Here is a 15,538-nt window from a genome sequence, read left to right as displayed (position 1 = left end):
GGTATCACATGTGTCGTATAAGTGCGCATTGATTGGCTATAGACGAGAAAATTTTTAGCCTGTTGCACGCACGTGCGTGGTACAACTTAACCTCTACGAAAAGGAACTAATTGTTTTTTCTATGTAATTTATTTTTAACAGAATTGTAAGGTGAGATAAATTATATAAATAAATATGTGAAATGCAATTGTAATTGCAATAAAACATTTCTAAAAATACAGTTAAAATCTGTAATCATTAATTCAGAACTTTAAAATAAGAAGCAGTTTATTAAGTTAACCTAACGGTATAAGTATTGTACGATGTTAACTATACAAATATTAATCGATAGAATTTTAATGATGTTTTTCTTTTTATCACTTTTATTTAACAATTACTAATATATTTTAGATGTCTCAAGAAAGTTTTCCTCGAGGAGGGAAAAAGCTTGGAATCAAAAGATCTGCAGATTGGGTAAATAATTTCTTTCAATTTTCATTTATTAATAGATTAAGATATTGTTCAAAGAAAAGTGTAATATTTTAATTTTAAAATTATACTGATAATTCTTATTAAATTGATTGATATATAGAATTATTTAATAATGTCATTATGTACAAATAAAATTAATAGCAGTCTTGTTTTAGTCTTTTGAGGAAAAGCTTAAACCCAAGAAGCATAAAACACAAACAAAGAAAAAAAATGGTCACCTAACTACAGAAGCTACAAATCTCGTTGCCACTACTGCAGACAGATTATCTAAAACAATGCTGCATCAAGGATTAATTATTCTTGCTCGAGTATCTGTGGTATCTGAATATGATTTGAAATTATCTCTACCAGGTGGACTTATAGGATATGTGAAAGTTACAGATCTTAGCCAGTCATATACAAATTTGTTGCAAAATATAGTTGACACCAAAACTATGCAGTCAAGTGAGTTCAAACCTTTGTCAGATTTGTTTAAACCTGGTGATTATGTAACATGTTATGTCAAAATGTTAACTAACACTGTATCTAAGAATGGTAAAGAAAACTTTATTTGTGATCTATCCATGGAACCACAATTAATAAATCAGAATGTTCGTGCTAATTATCTCACAAAAGGTGCAAAGTTAGTTTGCACTGTAAAAAGTATAGAGGATCATGGCTATACAGTTGACACAGGCATAACTAATGTTAGAGCATTTATTGCAACTGAAAATGTTGCAAAAGGAAAACAGTATTGTAAGTATATAATTCTACATAATGAATTAAATATATTACTATTTTATTAATATCATAAATTATATAGTTCCAGGTACTCAGCTTTTATGTGCAATCAAAGAAATAGAAACGACAAATAATACGTCGATCATCAAATTATCGACTAAAAAGAAAAAGATCGACAGTGTTAAGACGTGTGATATAATATCTTTAGATGCTTTAACCCCAGGAACGAAATTGACGCTTTATATAACAAAAATTCTTTCTAATGGCCTGAGAATTACATTTGGAAAGGATAATAATGTTGGATATCTAAATCGAATTTATTTAAACAATCCTTTATCTATGTATGAAGAAAATATGGAAATCACTGGGACATTGTTGTATATATTGCCGACTGTAAAATTAGCGTACTTCAGTGAATTAACTGACGCATTAGAAAAGGAGGTATTTAATGTAGGCGATGTTATAGAAAAAGCCAAAGTTCTGTACAGGGAATCACACAAGGCAATTCTTAAATTATCGAAATCTGGGCTGCGTGGATATATTTCTTTACGAAGAACTAACGTCCAAATTACTAAATTTCCGACCAAGTTCAAAGAAGGCACCACACACAGGTGTAGAATTCTTGCATACGACTGGATGGAACACGTTTACATATGTTCAGTGGAGGAAGAAATATTAAAAGAAAAATATTTTTCAGTTCGGGATATTAATATTGGCGATATTCTTACTGTAACCGTATATCAGCTTACGGACGAGTTTCGTGGCTACATAAACGTACAGGTCGGAAAGATCAAGGGAATTGTTCCGCAAGAACACATATCTGATGCTGGATTAAGCGGTCTGCGTAAACTGAAAGACGGGGATAACATCACAGCAAGAGTTCTGGATAAAAATAATGATAAGAATCAAGCAAAATTCACGCTCAAACAGTCGCTAATAAAGAGTTACTTGCCAGTACTGTATGATTTTGACAAAGTTGAATGTGGAGTAAAATATCATGGTACAATCAGCATGATAAATAAGAACGGTTTATTGATAAGATTTTATGGAAAAGTGAAAGGATGGGTTCCACGCACGTTATTAAACAAAGATACATATAATATGAATTGGAATTTTTTCGTTGGCGGGACAGTTACAGTATGCGTAGAATCAGTGGAAAAAGACAGTCAAAAAATGAAATTAAAAATTATTACCGAAGAAAAGGAGGAATTTGTAGACTTTTCGATTGGAGAAATGGTCGACGGCACGGTAATTGAATCGTCCCCTAAAGGAGTACATTTAAAGATACAGAAAGATGGCAACGAAACTGCAATAACGGGTTTTTTACCAACGGGCCATATGGCTCCGTGCTACGAAATTGGCAATTTACTGGCATCGAGATGTGTTCCCGGTAATGTAATGTCGGCTGTCGTGTTCGCAACAAAACCGGCTGTAATATTGTCACGCACTTTCGTAACGAATGAAAAGTACAGCAGCTTTGATTTGTTAAAAGTAGGCGATTGCATTCCGTGTACAGTTCGAGACATATTGCAAAACGGAGTGAGCGTTGTTCTGCCAATTGAAGATTACTCGAAACTTGAATTTATCTCGTACAAGAACATTAGCAATTTCGACAGGCTGTATTTAAATCAGATACTGTTCGTGAAAATAACAGCTATCAATAAGCAGAAGAGACAACTGACTTTGTCGATGTTATTGAAAGATATATGGGAAGGTCCGTCCGATTATGAAATTAAATTATTAGCAGCAGTGGATGTTTTGAACTTATACTTGAGCACATTATCAGAATTGGCAAACAGCACGTATTACGAGAACAGGCCTATTTCATCGGTAACTTTAGGTCAAAAAATTCACGGCACCGTTACGGAGATCACCGAGAATGGTTTATTACTTGAGTTAAATGATCGATTAACTGGCGTGGTACGCAGGGATCATTATTCCGGCGAGCCTCAAGTAGGAGATAAAGTGTTTGGTACGATTTTATGGAAGAATTACGTTCACGAATTTGTCGATGTGTCGTTGCTACCAAATATTATAAATGGCATTAGCTCGAAGCAAAAAACGTTGCCTGAATTGCCTACTGCAGTGACATTGAAAGCAGAGATCCTGATGATTACTAACTGGCTGATACTTGTTCTTGTAAAACGCAACGGCGTCGGGTATTTAGTGGCACTACCTGCTCGCCGACATATTAATGACATTTCTCCTGATCTAACACCTTACAAAATTCATTCGAAAATACGATTATACGTTGTAATGACAAGGAAAGAATCTAAAATCGTCCCGATTGCAATGCTGAAGTCCGCATTCGAAACTTCAAAGGATATCAATGTATCAGAACTATCTTCCAAAAGAAAGCAACAATTGAAAAAAAAGAAGATGCCTCAATCACACGATGCAGATCTAGATTCGTTGAAGAAACCACCGAGAGAAATTTCAAAGAAGGTCACCAAGAAAGTCTCAAAGAAAACGCTCAAGAAAGGGAACGAAACGAAAAAATTAAATTAAAGTCGAAGGGAAAGATTTTAAAATATGAGATGATCTAGGCTGGTATTCATTATCTATTCTTATCTCAAGAACTTTTTAAGTAACACCGTTTTAAGATTCTAATATGTATTACGTGATTAATTACCTGATTAATCTAAGTTATATATTAAATAAGTTAAATTTGAGAAAGAAATATTAGCCTGGCTTCTAATTGTATTTTATATTTTATTCTTGAGGAATAAAAGGCGCCTGCAAAATAGATATTCCTTCTTACATAATAAATAAATTTTGTATAATGTGAAAAATTGTTTTTGCTAGAACAACCGTGCACACGCTTTGCGTGCGCTATTTTCTGGAAGGTCCTAATTCGTGCGCGACATTTTAATTGAGTAATCTATAATCGACGACGTGTTATCGGTTCAAGAAATTCAATTATAAATTCCGAAAAAAAAATATGCGACTTACCAATCTGCAGCGTCAGCGGAGTTGAAGAGTTCTGCCGGTGACTGTAACATAAAAATAAACATTAATGTAGACATGCTGAAATCAGTTAATGTTTAAACAAAAAAAATTACGCTTATATATTTAATTCTTTAATAAAAATAAATAAAAATTAAGTTAATAAAATTACGAATTTAAAGAAAGAATTAAATCTCACCTAAAAGTTGCTCCGCCGATGCAGGATGCCCCCCGGGCCTGCTCCTCCTCTCAGTTTGGACGTCGTGACGAGTCCTCCTTCCGCGCACAGGTCACTCGCGAACGCGACCGTGATTTTACATTCGCGAATTTATTAATCACTTGCGCACGTTATTTTTCGACACTGCTGTAAAGAGAAAATCCTGAAAACAAGTTACTGGCTTACCCAATCTGCATACAGCGGAGTTGAAGAATGCTGCCGGTGGCTGTAACATAAAAAGGAAAATATTAATGTAGACATGATAGTTGGTTTATAAGTTTAACAAAAAAAAAAGGAAAAGTATTTTTTTTTTTTAATTTAATTTAAAAAACGTATATTCACCTAAGAGTTGCTCCGCCGATGCAGGATGCCTCCTAGGCCTGCTCATCCTCTCGGATGGGACGTGACGAGTCATCCTTCCGCGCACTTGTAACTCGCGTACGCACTCCCGTAAAAAAAATATACGTGAAAAAACGTCCGCATACTTTTCGGCACTCCCGGAACGCCCGACGAACCGGCTGCGGTTCGTATATTCATTAATATCGGCGAGCGCTACAGCGGAGTTCCTCTTGATCTGTAACAAATAAATGACAAAATTATATGTAGATTTAGAACGTAATTCGGAATGTAATTCGGAAGGAAAACTGATACTACTTACCCCTGGGTTGCTCCGCTGGGGCAGGATACCCTTCCTGGGCCTGCTCCTCCTCTCAGGTAGCACGTGTCGAGTCATCCTTCCGCGCACTGGACACTCGCGAGATTGTCTATCTTTTAAGCCTCCGGTCGACTCTCGTCGGCGGAACGAACGACACCGAAAACGTTCTTTAAACGGCGAATGAGACGAGTCTCGATATTAAATGTTCCCCGCGCACTGAACACTCGCGGGATAAGTCTACTTTTTCAGCCTCCGGTCGACTCTCGTCGGCGGAACGAACGACACCGAAAACGTTCTTTAAACGGCGAATGAGACGAGTCGCGATATTAAATGTTCCCCGCGCACTGAACACTCGCGGGATAGTCTACTTTTTGAGCCTCCGGTCGACTCTCGTCGGCGGAACGAACGACACCGAAAACGTTCTTTAAACGGCGAATGAGACGAGTCGCGATATTAAATGTTCCCCGCGCACTGAACACTCGCGGGATAGTCTACTTTTTGAGCCTCCGGTCGACTCTCGTCGGCGGAACGAACGACACCGAAAACGTTCTTCAAACGGCGAATGAGACGAGTCGCGATATTAAATGTTCCCCGCGCACTGAACACTCGCGGGATAGTCTACTTTTTGAGCCTCCGGTCGACTCTCATCGGCGGAACGAACGACACCGAAAACGTTCTTTAAGCGGCGAATGAGACGAGTCGCGATATTAAATGTTCCCCGCGTACTGTACACTCGCGGGATAGTCCACGACACTTCTGACAGTTTCAAATCCTCGAATTCGACACGAGAAACGGGCTACGGCGCACGGATGCCTCGACATTTTCGTATCGAACTCGGACCGCGTGCTCGCCGTGACCTCTAGTATTACGTAGTAGTTGTCGAGGTATTTTTCCACGTGCTGGACACTCGCGAGATAGTCCATGATACTCCTGACCGTTTCAAATTCTCAAACTCGATACGAAAAACGGGCTACGACGCACGGATACCTCGACATTTTAATTTCGAACTCGAACCGCGTGCTCGCCGTGTCCTCTGGTAGCACGCAGCAGCACGAGTCACATAGTTCTTACCAACTCACAATCAGGCGATCGATGGAGCGCTGTGATTGGTCGGCGCGCTAGGGAAACTACGCGTCGACCAATCACAGCGTTTCACTAGATACAGATACGCGCTAGATCATTCAAAACGCTTTCGTATAGATGAGATAAAAAATGGCATGGTGTCTCCATCTAACTGCACGTTTATTCAACCACCCACGTCCACCGCCATTTATAACGGACCATACTATAGCAGATCAGCAGTTAGCGTTGAGTGACACGAAGTGTTGGACGTGGAGCTTACCACTGGGAACGGTGTGGTTCTCTTTCGGAGTTCCACCAGGGTGTTCGTGAGAGAAAAAAGTGAGATGTTCGGTGGCAAGGGGACGTCGATCGGATGCTGGCTCGTGTGGTGCTGCGTGTTTCTAACGTACCATGTAGTCAGCGAAAATTCAGCAGCCGGCGGTATGACATGATTGCTTTTTTAAATCAGAACGTATACATGAATCCGTTGTGGACATAACGCTAGAAAGATCGATACACAGAGAGCGAGAGCGAGAAAGAGAGATGTAGACCGAAAGAGTGTGTGTGAGAGAGAGAGAGTGATAAAACAGATGACCATCTATGGCAAGCCAGTTTGTTCTTCCTAACATTAACAGAAGTCTATATTTAAATTCGATTTAAGTCGACTTGTACATTATTAAGCCTGTTCTTGTTCGCGCACAGTATATTTTTTGCCTGCAGAATGTAACATTTTAATTCAATATATTTTATAAATAACGTCAACGAGTTGTCAACGAATTTCGGCTTTGCTTTCTTTCTGAGACAACGTATGCCTGAAATAATTTGCTTTATTCGCAAGACACACTTTACACGGCTCGTTACTCTTACTAGCATCAGTTTGTTCAAGCTGGAGTGCCAAAGACTACATAATAAACGTGCAGAATATTATTTTAAAGGTAACAAGTTATTAATATTTTTTTCTTTAAAAAATTTACATCGGTCTCCATGTGATTAATCGAATCTTTTCGACCGTTCTAAAAACTTGTTTTTGCGAATAAATGTTTATAGGCTGAAGATGAGATCACAAAGGCTATCTATCTATGGGGCTTAAAATCTGAAGTAGAATACTTCTTATTGCGTAATTGAGTTTTAATCACTTGGACAAATGTAAATACTGTCTCAGTTTTATCAGAACATCATAATGTTTCTGTTGCAGTTAATCAATGTACAGAGTCTATTATTCATGCGTGGAAATATAATTTATTCGAGTCTCAGCCAAGACTGAGTGACGCGACATATATGTAACGCTATCATTTCGCTTGTGGAACACGAACTAATCTAATTAATTTGACTCCGTTCTTAGTCGGCAGATGTAACCAGATCGAGTGCGAGGTACTTATCATTTCATTTCCGGCGTAGCATTTCGAAAGATATTCTAATCTGAAAGTTTCTTGATTTAACGAAGTTTTTGTTTTTTTTTTTTATTTATTTCGCTCACCAAATTAGAGTTTATTTCTAACTAGGTCATTTTATTTCGTTATTAATTATATCGTATACATTTTTTTATATAAAAAATTCTGCAAGTTAAAAAGGATCTGTCGTTTTAATGTTCCGGATATTTTTAATCGTTCTCCAACAAGACGACCGAGAAGCGTTTTTCCTCAAATTCCCGTGGGTTCAGCGTGTCGTTCTAAGAATAACTTGCGCCGCTTGCGCAAGTATCGACAGTTCGGTATACATGCGCTGGACCGCGTGTTCTATCTCAATGCAGCTGGCGTACGTGCTACGACTCTCGTAGGCGTTACTTGTCTTACTCTATCATCACGATGACATCACGAATCCAGCGTAATGCAAACGAGTTCAACAGCTGAGAACAATGATGGAATCGATATAACTTAGCCCCGATGTACAGTTCGTTCTTCAGTATAGCTTGCAGCAGTTTTCTTTGTCGAACTTTTTAGTTCTTTTTATACGCTTTCGACTCTTACGAGACAAAAAAAAAAGAAAAACAATTTACAAGATTGTCTCTTATATTTTCGAGCTATTACCTTTCTCTATTTAGTAACTAATTGTAACGTGAATTTTTTAGATGTCCTGGTATTTACTGCCGCTTCCAACGAAACCGATGGCTTTCGAAGGTACTTGAGGTCAGTTGAGGTCTATGGAATCCGCGACAAATTAAATATCCTCGGTCTAGGCAGCCCTTGGAAGGGTGGTGACATGAAATATACTGGCGGTGGATATAAAATCAATCTTCTCAAAAAAGCCTTGGAGGATTATCAAAATGACGATAAGAAAATTATTCTGTTCACTGATAGGTGAGTAACATCGTAATGCCGTGCAGAAGACGTATATAATATTTGTGCATTTTTAGTTACGATGTTATATTTCTCGGCGGTTTGTCCGCTATCGTTGAACGATTCCTGGACGCTGATGCTCGAATCTTATTTTCCGCGGAGGCAAATTGCTGGCCGGATAAATCCTTGGCGACTCACTATCCGCCTGTCTCGAGAGGCAAACGATACCTGAATTCCGGTGGCTTTATCGGTTATGCGTCCGATGTATATAAAATTCTGGATTCTGCGCCTGTCAAAGATGAGGACGATGATCAATTATTTTACACGACCGTATATCTACAGGAAGAACTTAGAACGCGGCACAAGATCAAGTTGGATCACAAATCCGAAATATTTCAAAATCTCTTCGGTGCGGTAGGTAAGGGCAAGTAGAATCTCTAGGAAAAAGCGTTGACGCTTAGTATTTTAATTATCGTTACTAATGTCTTTTATAGCCGATGTCGAGCTTAGATTCAAGGGTCAAGAAGCTTACCTTCAGAACATCGTTTACAATACAATACCTTTGATACTTCACGGTAACGGGGTCAGTAAATTGGTTTTAAATTCTTTGGGCAATTATTTGGCGCACGCCTGGACATCAGACGAGGGATGTTTGGCGTGCTGGGACCAAACCATCGAACTCGACAAGACCAAGCCGGAAACGTATCCAATTATTTTAATAGCCGTCTTTATCGAGCATCCCACACCGTTTCTGGAAGAATTCTTCGAAGCTATCTACCGTCAACTCTATCCAAAATCAAAACTACATTTATTTGTTCATAACAACGTGCCGTATCATGAAGATATCGTAAATGATTTCTTTGAAAAAATTGACCAAAAGTATCTCAGCGCGAAGCAGATATTGCCAAGCGATGGCGTCAACGAGATTGATGCGAGAAAGCTGGCCATGTAAGCATAATGAGAGCTCGTCTGTCAATGTATTTAAAAACTCGATATATGTATATGTACTGTTTAATAATGAGAGAACGAGTAAAAGAGCGCGTGTGATATTTAAGTAAATTCTAAAGAACGATCTATTTCAGGGATTATTGCTTATTGAAAGAATGTTCCGGATATTTGTCGATCGATGCGGTCGCGCATTTAGACAACGAGCATACATTGAAGTTACTAGTGGAGCAGCAGAGAGGAATCGTCGCACCCTTGCTCATACGACCGTATAAAGCATGGAGTAATTTCTGGGGCGCTATAACGGACGACGGATTTTATGCGCGGAGTTTCGACTACATGGAAATCATAAAAAACGAACGCAGGTAAAGCGAATGTACAAATGTTAATTATTTATATTTTTCACTTAAACGGACTACAATTTTACGTTTGGAAAAAAGAAGCACAGATTATTAGTTTTAAATAGATATTGAATTTAAAGCTGTGCATCGACAGGATTAAAAATAATTTCTCATATTCCGGGTAAATGTAATTGTTTTGCAAATTGTACAATGACAGTACAATATTATTCTAAATCGTTTTCTTAGTATCTACCGTTTCTTAAAGTCTATCGTAAAAAGTTTACGTATTACCTGGGCTTTACATATTTTTTTTTTTTTTTTTTTCTAATTATACGTATTTATTTGGGATCTCACATACGCTCGTACTAATCGAAAGCGATGGAGAAGTCAGTCTTGAAAGACCTTCGATCGATGCTGTACATATTGTCCGCTGTGCACTCGTAGACTCCGGCGTCCATTTGAGTAGCGGGATCGATTTCGAGTTTTGATTTTACTTTATCAGGACCAACTTGCCATTCGTGTATCTAAAAATAATAGAACATTATCAGCAACGATAAAATATTAAATTTTTATAAATTATACATATAATTTGTTACCGAGTTAAATAATTTTATAACATCGTATTTAGATTGAAAGTATATTTACTGACATGTAGATAATGATGCGTATAAATCTCGGCACCATCTTTGAACCACGTAACATGTGGACGTGGATTACCGCGAGCAACGCAGAGGAAAGCTATTTTGTGCCCTAAAACGTATTCCAAATCGAAATGCGACGCTAGCAATATCTTGGCTCCCTAAAAAAATTATTATACGTTAGTAATAATTTTCGTTTTTAAATCGAATTGAAACATTAACGTAAAGAAAATTTTTTTATTAGAATATTACGTGATGAAAGAGTTCCTTTTAAACTCCCATTTTTTTTTCTACGTACGTTATTATTATTGTAATACTGATCACTCTCCGGATCGCGATACTTCCCAGTAATAGGCAATCCTATTTGTACACGGGATTTACTCCTGCTCCTTCCTCGTCCTCTTCGTCCAAGTACCTCTTGACAATTGAGCAATAATACACCCAGCAGGATTAGCGCCAGCATGGAGCGTGACATGATAATCTGATAAAAGTAGAATCGAATACTATTGTAGTATTACACATAATGTTTCACGATTTTTAAACTTGCAGATTTGATTGTTCCACTTGACTTTGGATAAGAATAATATCAATTGATCGCGACTTCAGTTTCGTTATTACGAAAATGTATGGAAACACGCGGTGAACGTCGAAATTGCTATTATTTATCGGAACGAAGATGCACCGAGGATACTCACTGTACGTTGCAACGTTCGTCGATCACACGGAACTCCGATGTAACTGACAGTCACCTACTCATTACTCCCCTAGTGTCCTCTCGTATCTATTACAGACTTATATGCAGATAATGTATGTCGGACTATATGCACAGCGGTTATTCCTTTGCACTAGATGATCGCCATCAATTCCTATCAAATCTACAGACCGCTTATCCATTAATTCAACCGTTTGTTCATTCCTTCCGGATGATTCAGATTTCCGGTACAATTGCCGGTCACATTTAAATTAGTTGCCCGGCGTGGACTCATTAATTAAAATTTGTAACAAAACAAAGCATATTTAAGTGTGAGAATTAAAGCTAGGAAACGGAAGCTATACAGTTGAAGGGAAATAACTGCGACATAGCATTCGTGCGATGCTGATGCAAATTGTTTATTTCACACTGTGCTACAGATTATTGCATTCGTCGGTGGCGACGTAGCGACGTATGCCCTTCCATGCCACTTTCGCGCGACGCGTTGCAATTGCCTTGTTAAAATCGCGGTGATGGTTCATTTTCGATATATTCCTCACGTCATATACCCCTTTATAATAGACAATCACGCTTTAACGAATTGGGGGGAACCACCGGATTTATATTCATATCTTTGCATTGACAATTCAAAAGTAACTTCATACTACTTTGCACAGATCAAATTTTATTCTGACCTTAATTTTTTTTATGTCGCCGGGCTACGTAAAAAGTTTGACTAATTTTATTATTTTTAATATAACAGTTCTTTACTTATCATTTTATATCGTTATTATCTCGGTAACTAACGATGTTTATTAGGTAAAAATCTATCAGGTAGCAAATTATTAATAACAAATGTCTATATCTATTCTCACATAGGATATTCTAACGCTATGACGATCACGGAGCTACTATAACTTGAAGAAGACATTTAATACGAGATCATGACGTAGTCCGTTCTAAAGCCCCGGCGATCAACGGCGTACTGATTGTCCGCTTGGCACTCATAATATCCGGCGTCCTTCTGCGTCGCAGGATCGATCTCCATTTTAGATTTTATTGTGTCATTACCAACAGGCCATTCGTGCACCTGACAATACGATAAAACGTCGCCCATTCTCGTAATTGTCCGAGAAACACTTATCACTTTTTAAAAAATCACTTTTTAACAATTGGCTTCTTTTAGGGAAAACGAGTTCACTACTAGCGTGGATTAGCTTACCTGAAAGAATTTGTGATGGTACAACTCGATTCCATCCTTCAACCAAGTGATTTCGGGCCTCGGAATGCCAATTGCCATGCAGAAGAACGTGATTTTTCTACCCAGCATGTAATCCAGCTCAAAGTGGGACGCCTTTACGATCTTGGCACCCTACGAAAGACCCGACATATTGGTATCACTAGGTCGCACATACATATACATATGCATACACAGATGTACGATACAATATCTTCGTTAACTCACATCTTTGTTTTCGTAATAGTGCGTACTGGCGGGATTTCGATTAGGTATCAGGATATGCATCCGCGAGCCGAATAATCTTCCTCGGCCGCGACCTCTCCCTCTACCACCGCCGCCCTTTGCCGCTTCTGTGCTTAACATTAGGGCCGCTAATAGAAGCAAATAGAGCAACCGGCATCTCGTCATTTGATCTATAACCAGAGAAACTTGAACGGCTGGAGAGTGACCAACAACGCGGTCCTCGAGTGTTCGCGAGCACTTTATATACCTTATCGGGAACTCATTTGTCACTATTATACATATATACCTGTGTCATTATCCACTACTCTTTTTTTTCATACGTATATCTATTACATTAATATAATGTTATATCGATTCACGGCCGTGAGATATTTGACGATGAGATTAATGAGCCGCGTTCCACGGGCAATAACGTACCAATCTAAAATGTAATCGCGCGCAACGCAATCCATTCAACGTGCACAAGCGTCTCGTTATCCTTACCGGAAGGTACGGAGGACTTGGCTGATCTCTGACACGAGCGGGATTACGAGAGACCGGATCCGCTAGGTCCTACCACCTAAAATACGAATGAAACCACGAGGCAACGCGCGATGGACACGCGCAGTCACACGCTGCTGCGACAGAGTTATGAATCTCAATTGGATAATTATGCATAACTCATTGCCAAGTATGTTCAACGGCCAATCGCGACTACCACTGCCATCACCTTACAAAACACTTAAGCGACGACCTCCGGAAAACAACGCGACCGTACTCGATCGTGGGGCAAACAAGGGCTCTTCGCTTAGTTGCACTCGTTGCACGCCTCCTCCGACGTGCTCTTCCGACCTAACCGACACGCAATACGCCGAATCACGCTGATGTCTGTTTCAGGGGACTGTGGAACGTGCCGTTCGTCAGTAACTGCTACTTGATCAACGCGACGATCATAGCAAACAAGGCGACTCGACCGTCCTACGAGGATGGCGACCTGGACACGGAGATGGCATTCGCCCATGGAAACCGGCAGCGAGGCCTATTTATGTACGTCAGCAACCGGCTCGAGTTTGGCCACCTAGTCGATCCCGATAGCTACGATATTCGTCTTACTTATCCAGACATGTATCAGATTATGGATAACAAACTAGACTGGGAAAAGAGATACATTCATTCGAATTACAGTGAAAATTTCAATCCTGACAAAAAACCGATACAGGTAAAGATGATATAATTAATGATTACTCGCGAAAGATTTCTTTGAATTTTATCTATTATTCTCTATACAACGTTACTGCTCGTAGCCGTGCCCAGATGTCTATTGGTTTCCCATTGTTAATTCAAGATTTACCAAAGAGCTCGTTGGAATCGTCGAGACTTTCGGTCAATGGTCAGATGGAACGAACCATGTAAGTTGATATTTGCAACTTTTTTTTTTTATTTCGGCGATATTATTGAAGTTTTTATACTATGCTTTATTTTTTATATTATTTTTATACTATTATTTAGTTTTTATACTATGATTAACTTTCTCGGCAGGACCCACGATTGTCGGGTGGCTACGAAAATGTACCGACCCGCGACATTCACATGAACCAAGTTCAGTACGAACAACAATGGTTATACTTCTTGAAAGAATACGTTAAGCCGTTGCAGGAGCTCGTTTTCATCGGCTACTATCACGATGTAAGATTTATTTATGTTCACTGGTTTTTCTAGGATTCTCGATTGGATTCCGGATACGAAGCGGTACCAACCCGTGATATTCACTTGAATCAAGTCGGTCTCGAGGACTCGTGGTTAAAGTTTCTAAAAGATTACGTCAATCCCTTGCAACAGCTAGTCTTTACAGGATACGACGACTATGTAAGATTCTATTATTTAGGTATACGGAAGGGGCCTTATTTCGCGCAATAACACATTTCGCACATTTGCTAAATACACAGGGTTTAACTAGGTTGTACCGCTTCGTAGTAATGGTGTTTGCGTTGTACGTAGATACTTAAATCGAAGAAGAATCGTAACTCGAGATAACAAATTATCAATCCGAAGCTACGGTTAATCGCTATTTTATTTGAAATCATGTTGTATTAATTTCATGTCGACAGCCACCGCGATCTCTCATGAATTTCATCGTGAGGTATCGTCCGGACGAACAGCCATCTCTGAGGCCGCATCACGACTCCTCGACTTACACCATCAATATCGCTCTAAATCAAGCGGGAGTGGATTACGAAGGCGGTGGATGCAAGTTCATCCGATATAACTGCTCGGTTACCGACACAAAGCCAGGCTGGATGCTGATGCATCCAGGCAGATTGACGCACTATCACGAAGGATTACGAGTGATCGCCGGCACGCGTTACATCATGATCTCTTTCGTGGATCCGTGATAAAATTTTACTATAAATTCGAATTACTAGACATTACAAAGTGCGGGCCATTTATTTTTCGACAATTCGCGTGTCACATTAATATTTTTTTTTTTTTTTTTTTAACAGTGGTTTACTCGATCGCACATCGATTCAATTAAAATTTATCATTTGGGATCAATTTGTCATTTGGGATCTTGTTAAATCACAATTCTTTTTTTTTTATTTTTTTTTAATAATTTTAAATTAAAATTGTTATATTAAAAATTTATTACCATAATATCGAGAACAAAGAATATCAAAGGAATAAAATAGAAAGATAACGCGCAATATCAAAGAGAAACGTAACTCTACATGAACGTGTTCATTGTTGTTATCGATTATAAACGTTAATTGCCACTGATGGACTGAACAGTGCATTTAATCTAAATACTGTTTAATTAACGTATTATTTTTATACTCTGATGTAAATGCATGCCTAATTGTGCTTTTTATAGGTAACAATATTGGCGATTTATATAAAGATAATTGGAACGTAAGTATATGTGCAATATTCGTTGACATTTAAATTGCTAATTCTTTGAAATTATATATAAAAAGATAAATAATAAAATTTTTAATAAACACGACGTACATGTTATCCACATTAATGTTTCTGTCCAAAGGGATAAAGTGTTTTAAATTTTTTCACGCTTAACATTTTTGAAGTTTTATTGTTTATCTATATAATTGTTTTATATGT

General features: G+C 38.5%; 3 protein-coding genes across 5 annotated transcripts; 2 read left to right on the top strand and 1 right to left on the bottom strand.

The window, feature by feature from the left end:
* Positions 1-10: 10 nt before the first annotated feature.
* On the top strand, positions 11-3,964 carry LOC139104447 (rRNA biogenesis protein RRP5-like). Its single transcript, XM_070659955.1, has 4 exons — positions 11-150; positions 391-453; positions 627-1,206; positions 1,274-3,964. Exons 2-4 carry the CDS (start codon positions 391-393, stop codon positions 3,697-3,699), a joined length of 3,069 nt encoding a protein of 1,022 aa, XP_070516056.1. The 5' UTR covers positions 11-150; the 3' UTR covers positions 3,700-3,964.
* A 2,326-nt stretch (positions 3,965-6,290) lies between these two features.
* Plod (procollagen lysyl hydroxylase) lies at positions 6,291-15,425 on the top strand. 2 transcript variants are annotated; one of them, XM_070659964.1, is made up of 9 exons: positions 6,292-6,512; positions 8,140-8,368; positions 8,425-8,765; positions 8,842-9,295; positions 9,430-9,657; positions 13,322-13,643; positions 13,729-13,833; positions 13,964-14,110; positions 14,533-15,425. In XM_070659964.1, the coding sequence occupies exons 1-9, from the start codon at positions 6,416-6,418 to the stop codon at positions 14,815-14,817; spliced, it is 2,208 nt and encodes a 735-aa protein (XP_070516065.1). In that variant the 5' UTR covers positions 6,292-6,415; the 3' UTR covers positions 14,818-15,425. The 2 variants fall into 2 exon arrangements, with proteins under 2 accessions (XP_070516066.1, XP_070516065.1); XM_070659965.1 differs by lacking the exons at positions 13,964-14,110; positions 14,533-15,425 and adding an exon at positions 14,144-14,526 and having other exon boundaries at positions 6,291-6,512.
* On the bottom strand, positions 9,670-13,133 carry LOC139104468 (immunoglobulin domain-containing protein oig-4-like). Of its 2 annotated transcripts, XM_070660001.1 has the most exons (5): positions 12,428-13,133; positions 12,185-12,334; positions 10,570-10,752; positions 10,283-10,432; positions 9,670-10,157 (listed from the first exon to the last, which is right to left on the bottom strand). In XM_070660001.1, exons 1-5 carry the CDS (start codon positions 12,608-12,610, stop codon positions 9,999-10,001), a joined length of 825 nt encoding a protein of 274 aa, XP_070516102.1. In that variant the 5' UTR covers positions 12,611-13,133; the 3' UTR covers positions 9,670-9,998. The 2 variants fall into 2 exon arrangements, with proteins under 2 accessions (XP_070516102.1, XP_070516101.1); XM_070660000.1 differs by lacking the exons at positions 12,185-12,334; positions 12,428-13,133 and adding an exon at positions 10,967-11,895.
* Positions 15,426-15,538: the final 113 nt, after the last annotated feature.

This window comes from Cardiocondyla obscurior, linkage group LG07 (assembly GCF_019399895.1).
Source record: "Cardiocondyla obscurior isolate alpha-2009 linkage group LG07, Cobs3.1, whole genome shotgun sequence".
Classification (NCBI taxonomy): domain Eukaryota; kingdom Metazoa; phylum Arthropoda; class Insecta; order Hymenoptera; family Formicidae; genus Cardiocondyla; species Cardiocondyla obscurior.
This window is presented reverse-complemented; position numbering and strand designations above follow the sequence as displayed.

What these genes read in the sequence shown, in the direction of transcription:
- Plod (XM_070659964.1), top strand. Translation starts at nt 6,416, where the DNA reads ATGTTCGGTGGCAAGGGGACGTCGATCGGATGCTGGCTCGTGTGGTGC. An exon ending in AAATCTCTTCGGTGCGGTAG is followed by an intron (nt 8,766 to 8,841) that starts GTAAGGGCAAGT and finishes TGTCTTTTATAG; the next exon opens with CCGATGTCGAGCTTAGATTC. An exon ending in GATGCGAGAAAGCTGGCCAT is followed by an intron (nt 9,296 to 9,429) that starts GTAAGCATAATG and finishes GATCTATTTCAG; the next exon opens with GGATTATTGCTTATTGAAAG.
- LOC139104447 (XM_070659955.1), top strand. Translation starts at nt 391, where the DNA reads ATGTCTCAAGAAAGTTTTCCTCGAGGAGGGAAAAAGCTTGGAATCAAA. An exon ending in TCAAAAGATCTGCAGATTGG is followed by an intron (nt 454 to 626) that starts GTAAATAATTTC and finishes GTCTTGTTTTAG; the next exon opens with TCTTTTGAGGAAAAGCTTAA. An exon ending in TGCAAAAGGAAAACAGTATT is followed by an intron (nt 1,207 to 1,273) that starts GTAAGTATATAA and finishes TAAATTATATAG; the next exon opens with TTCCAGGTACTCAGCTTTTA.
- LOC139104468 (XM_070660001.1), bottom strand. Translation starts at nt 12,610, where the DNA reads ATGACGAGATGCCGGTTGCTCTATTTGCTTCTATTAGCGGCCCTAATG. An exon ending in ACTATTACGAAAACAAAGAT is followed by an intron (nt 12,335 to 12,427) that starts GTGAGTTAACGA and finishes GGTCTTTCGTAG; the next exon opens with GGTGCCAAGATCGTAAAGGC. An exon ending in ACCATCACAAATTCTTTCAG is followed by an intron (nt 10,753 to 12,184) that starts GTAAGCTAATCC and finishes TACTTTTATCAG; the next exon opens with ATTATCATGTCACGCTCCAT.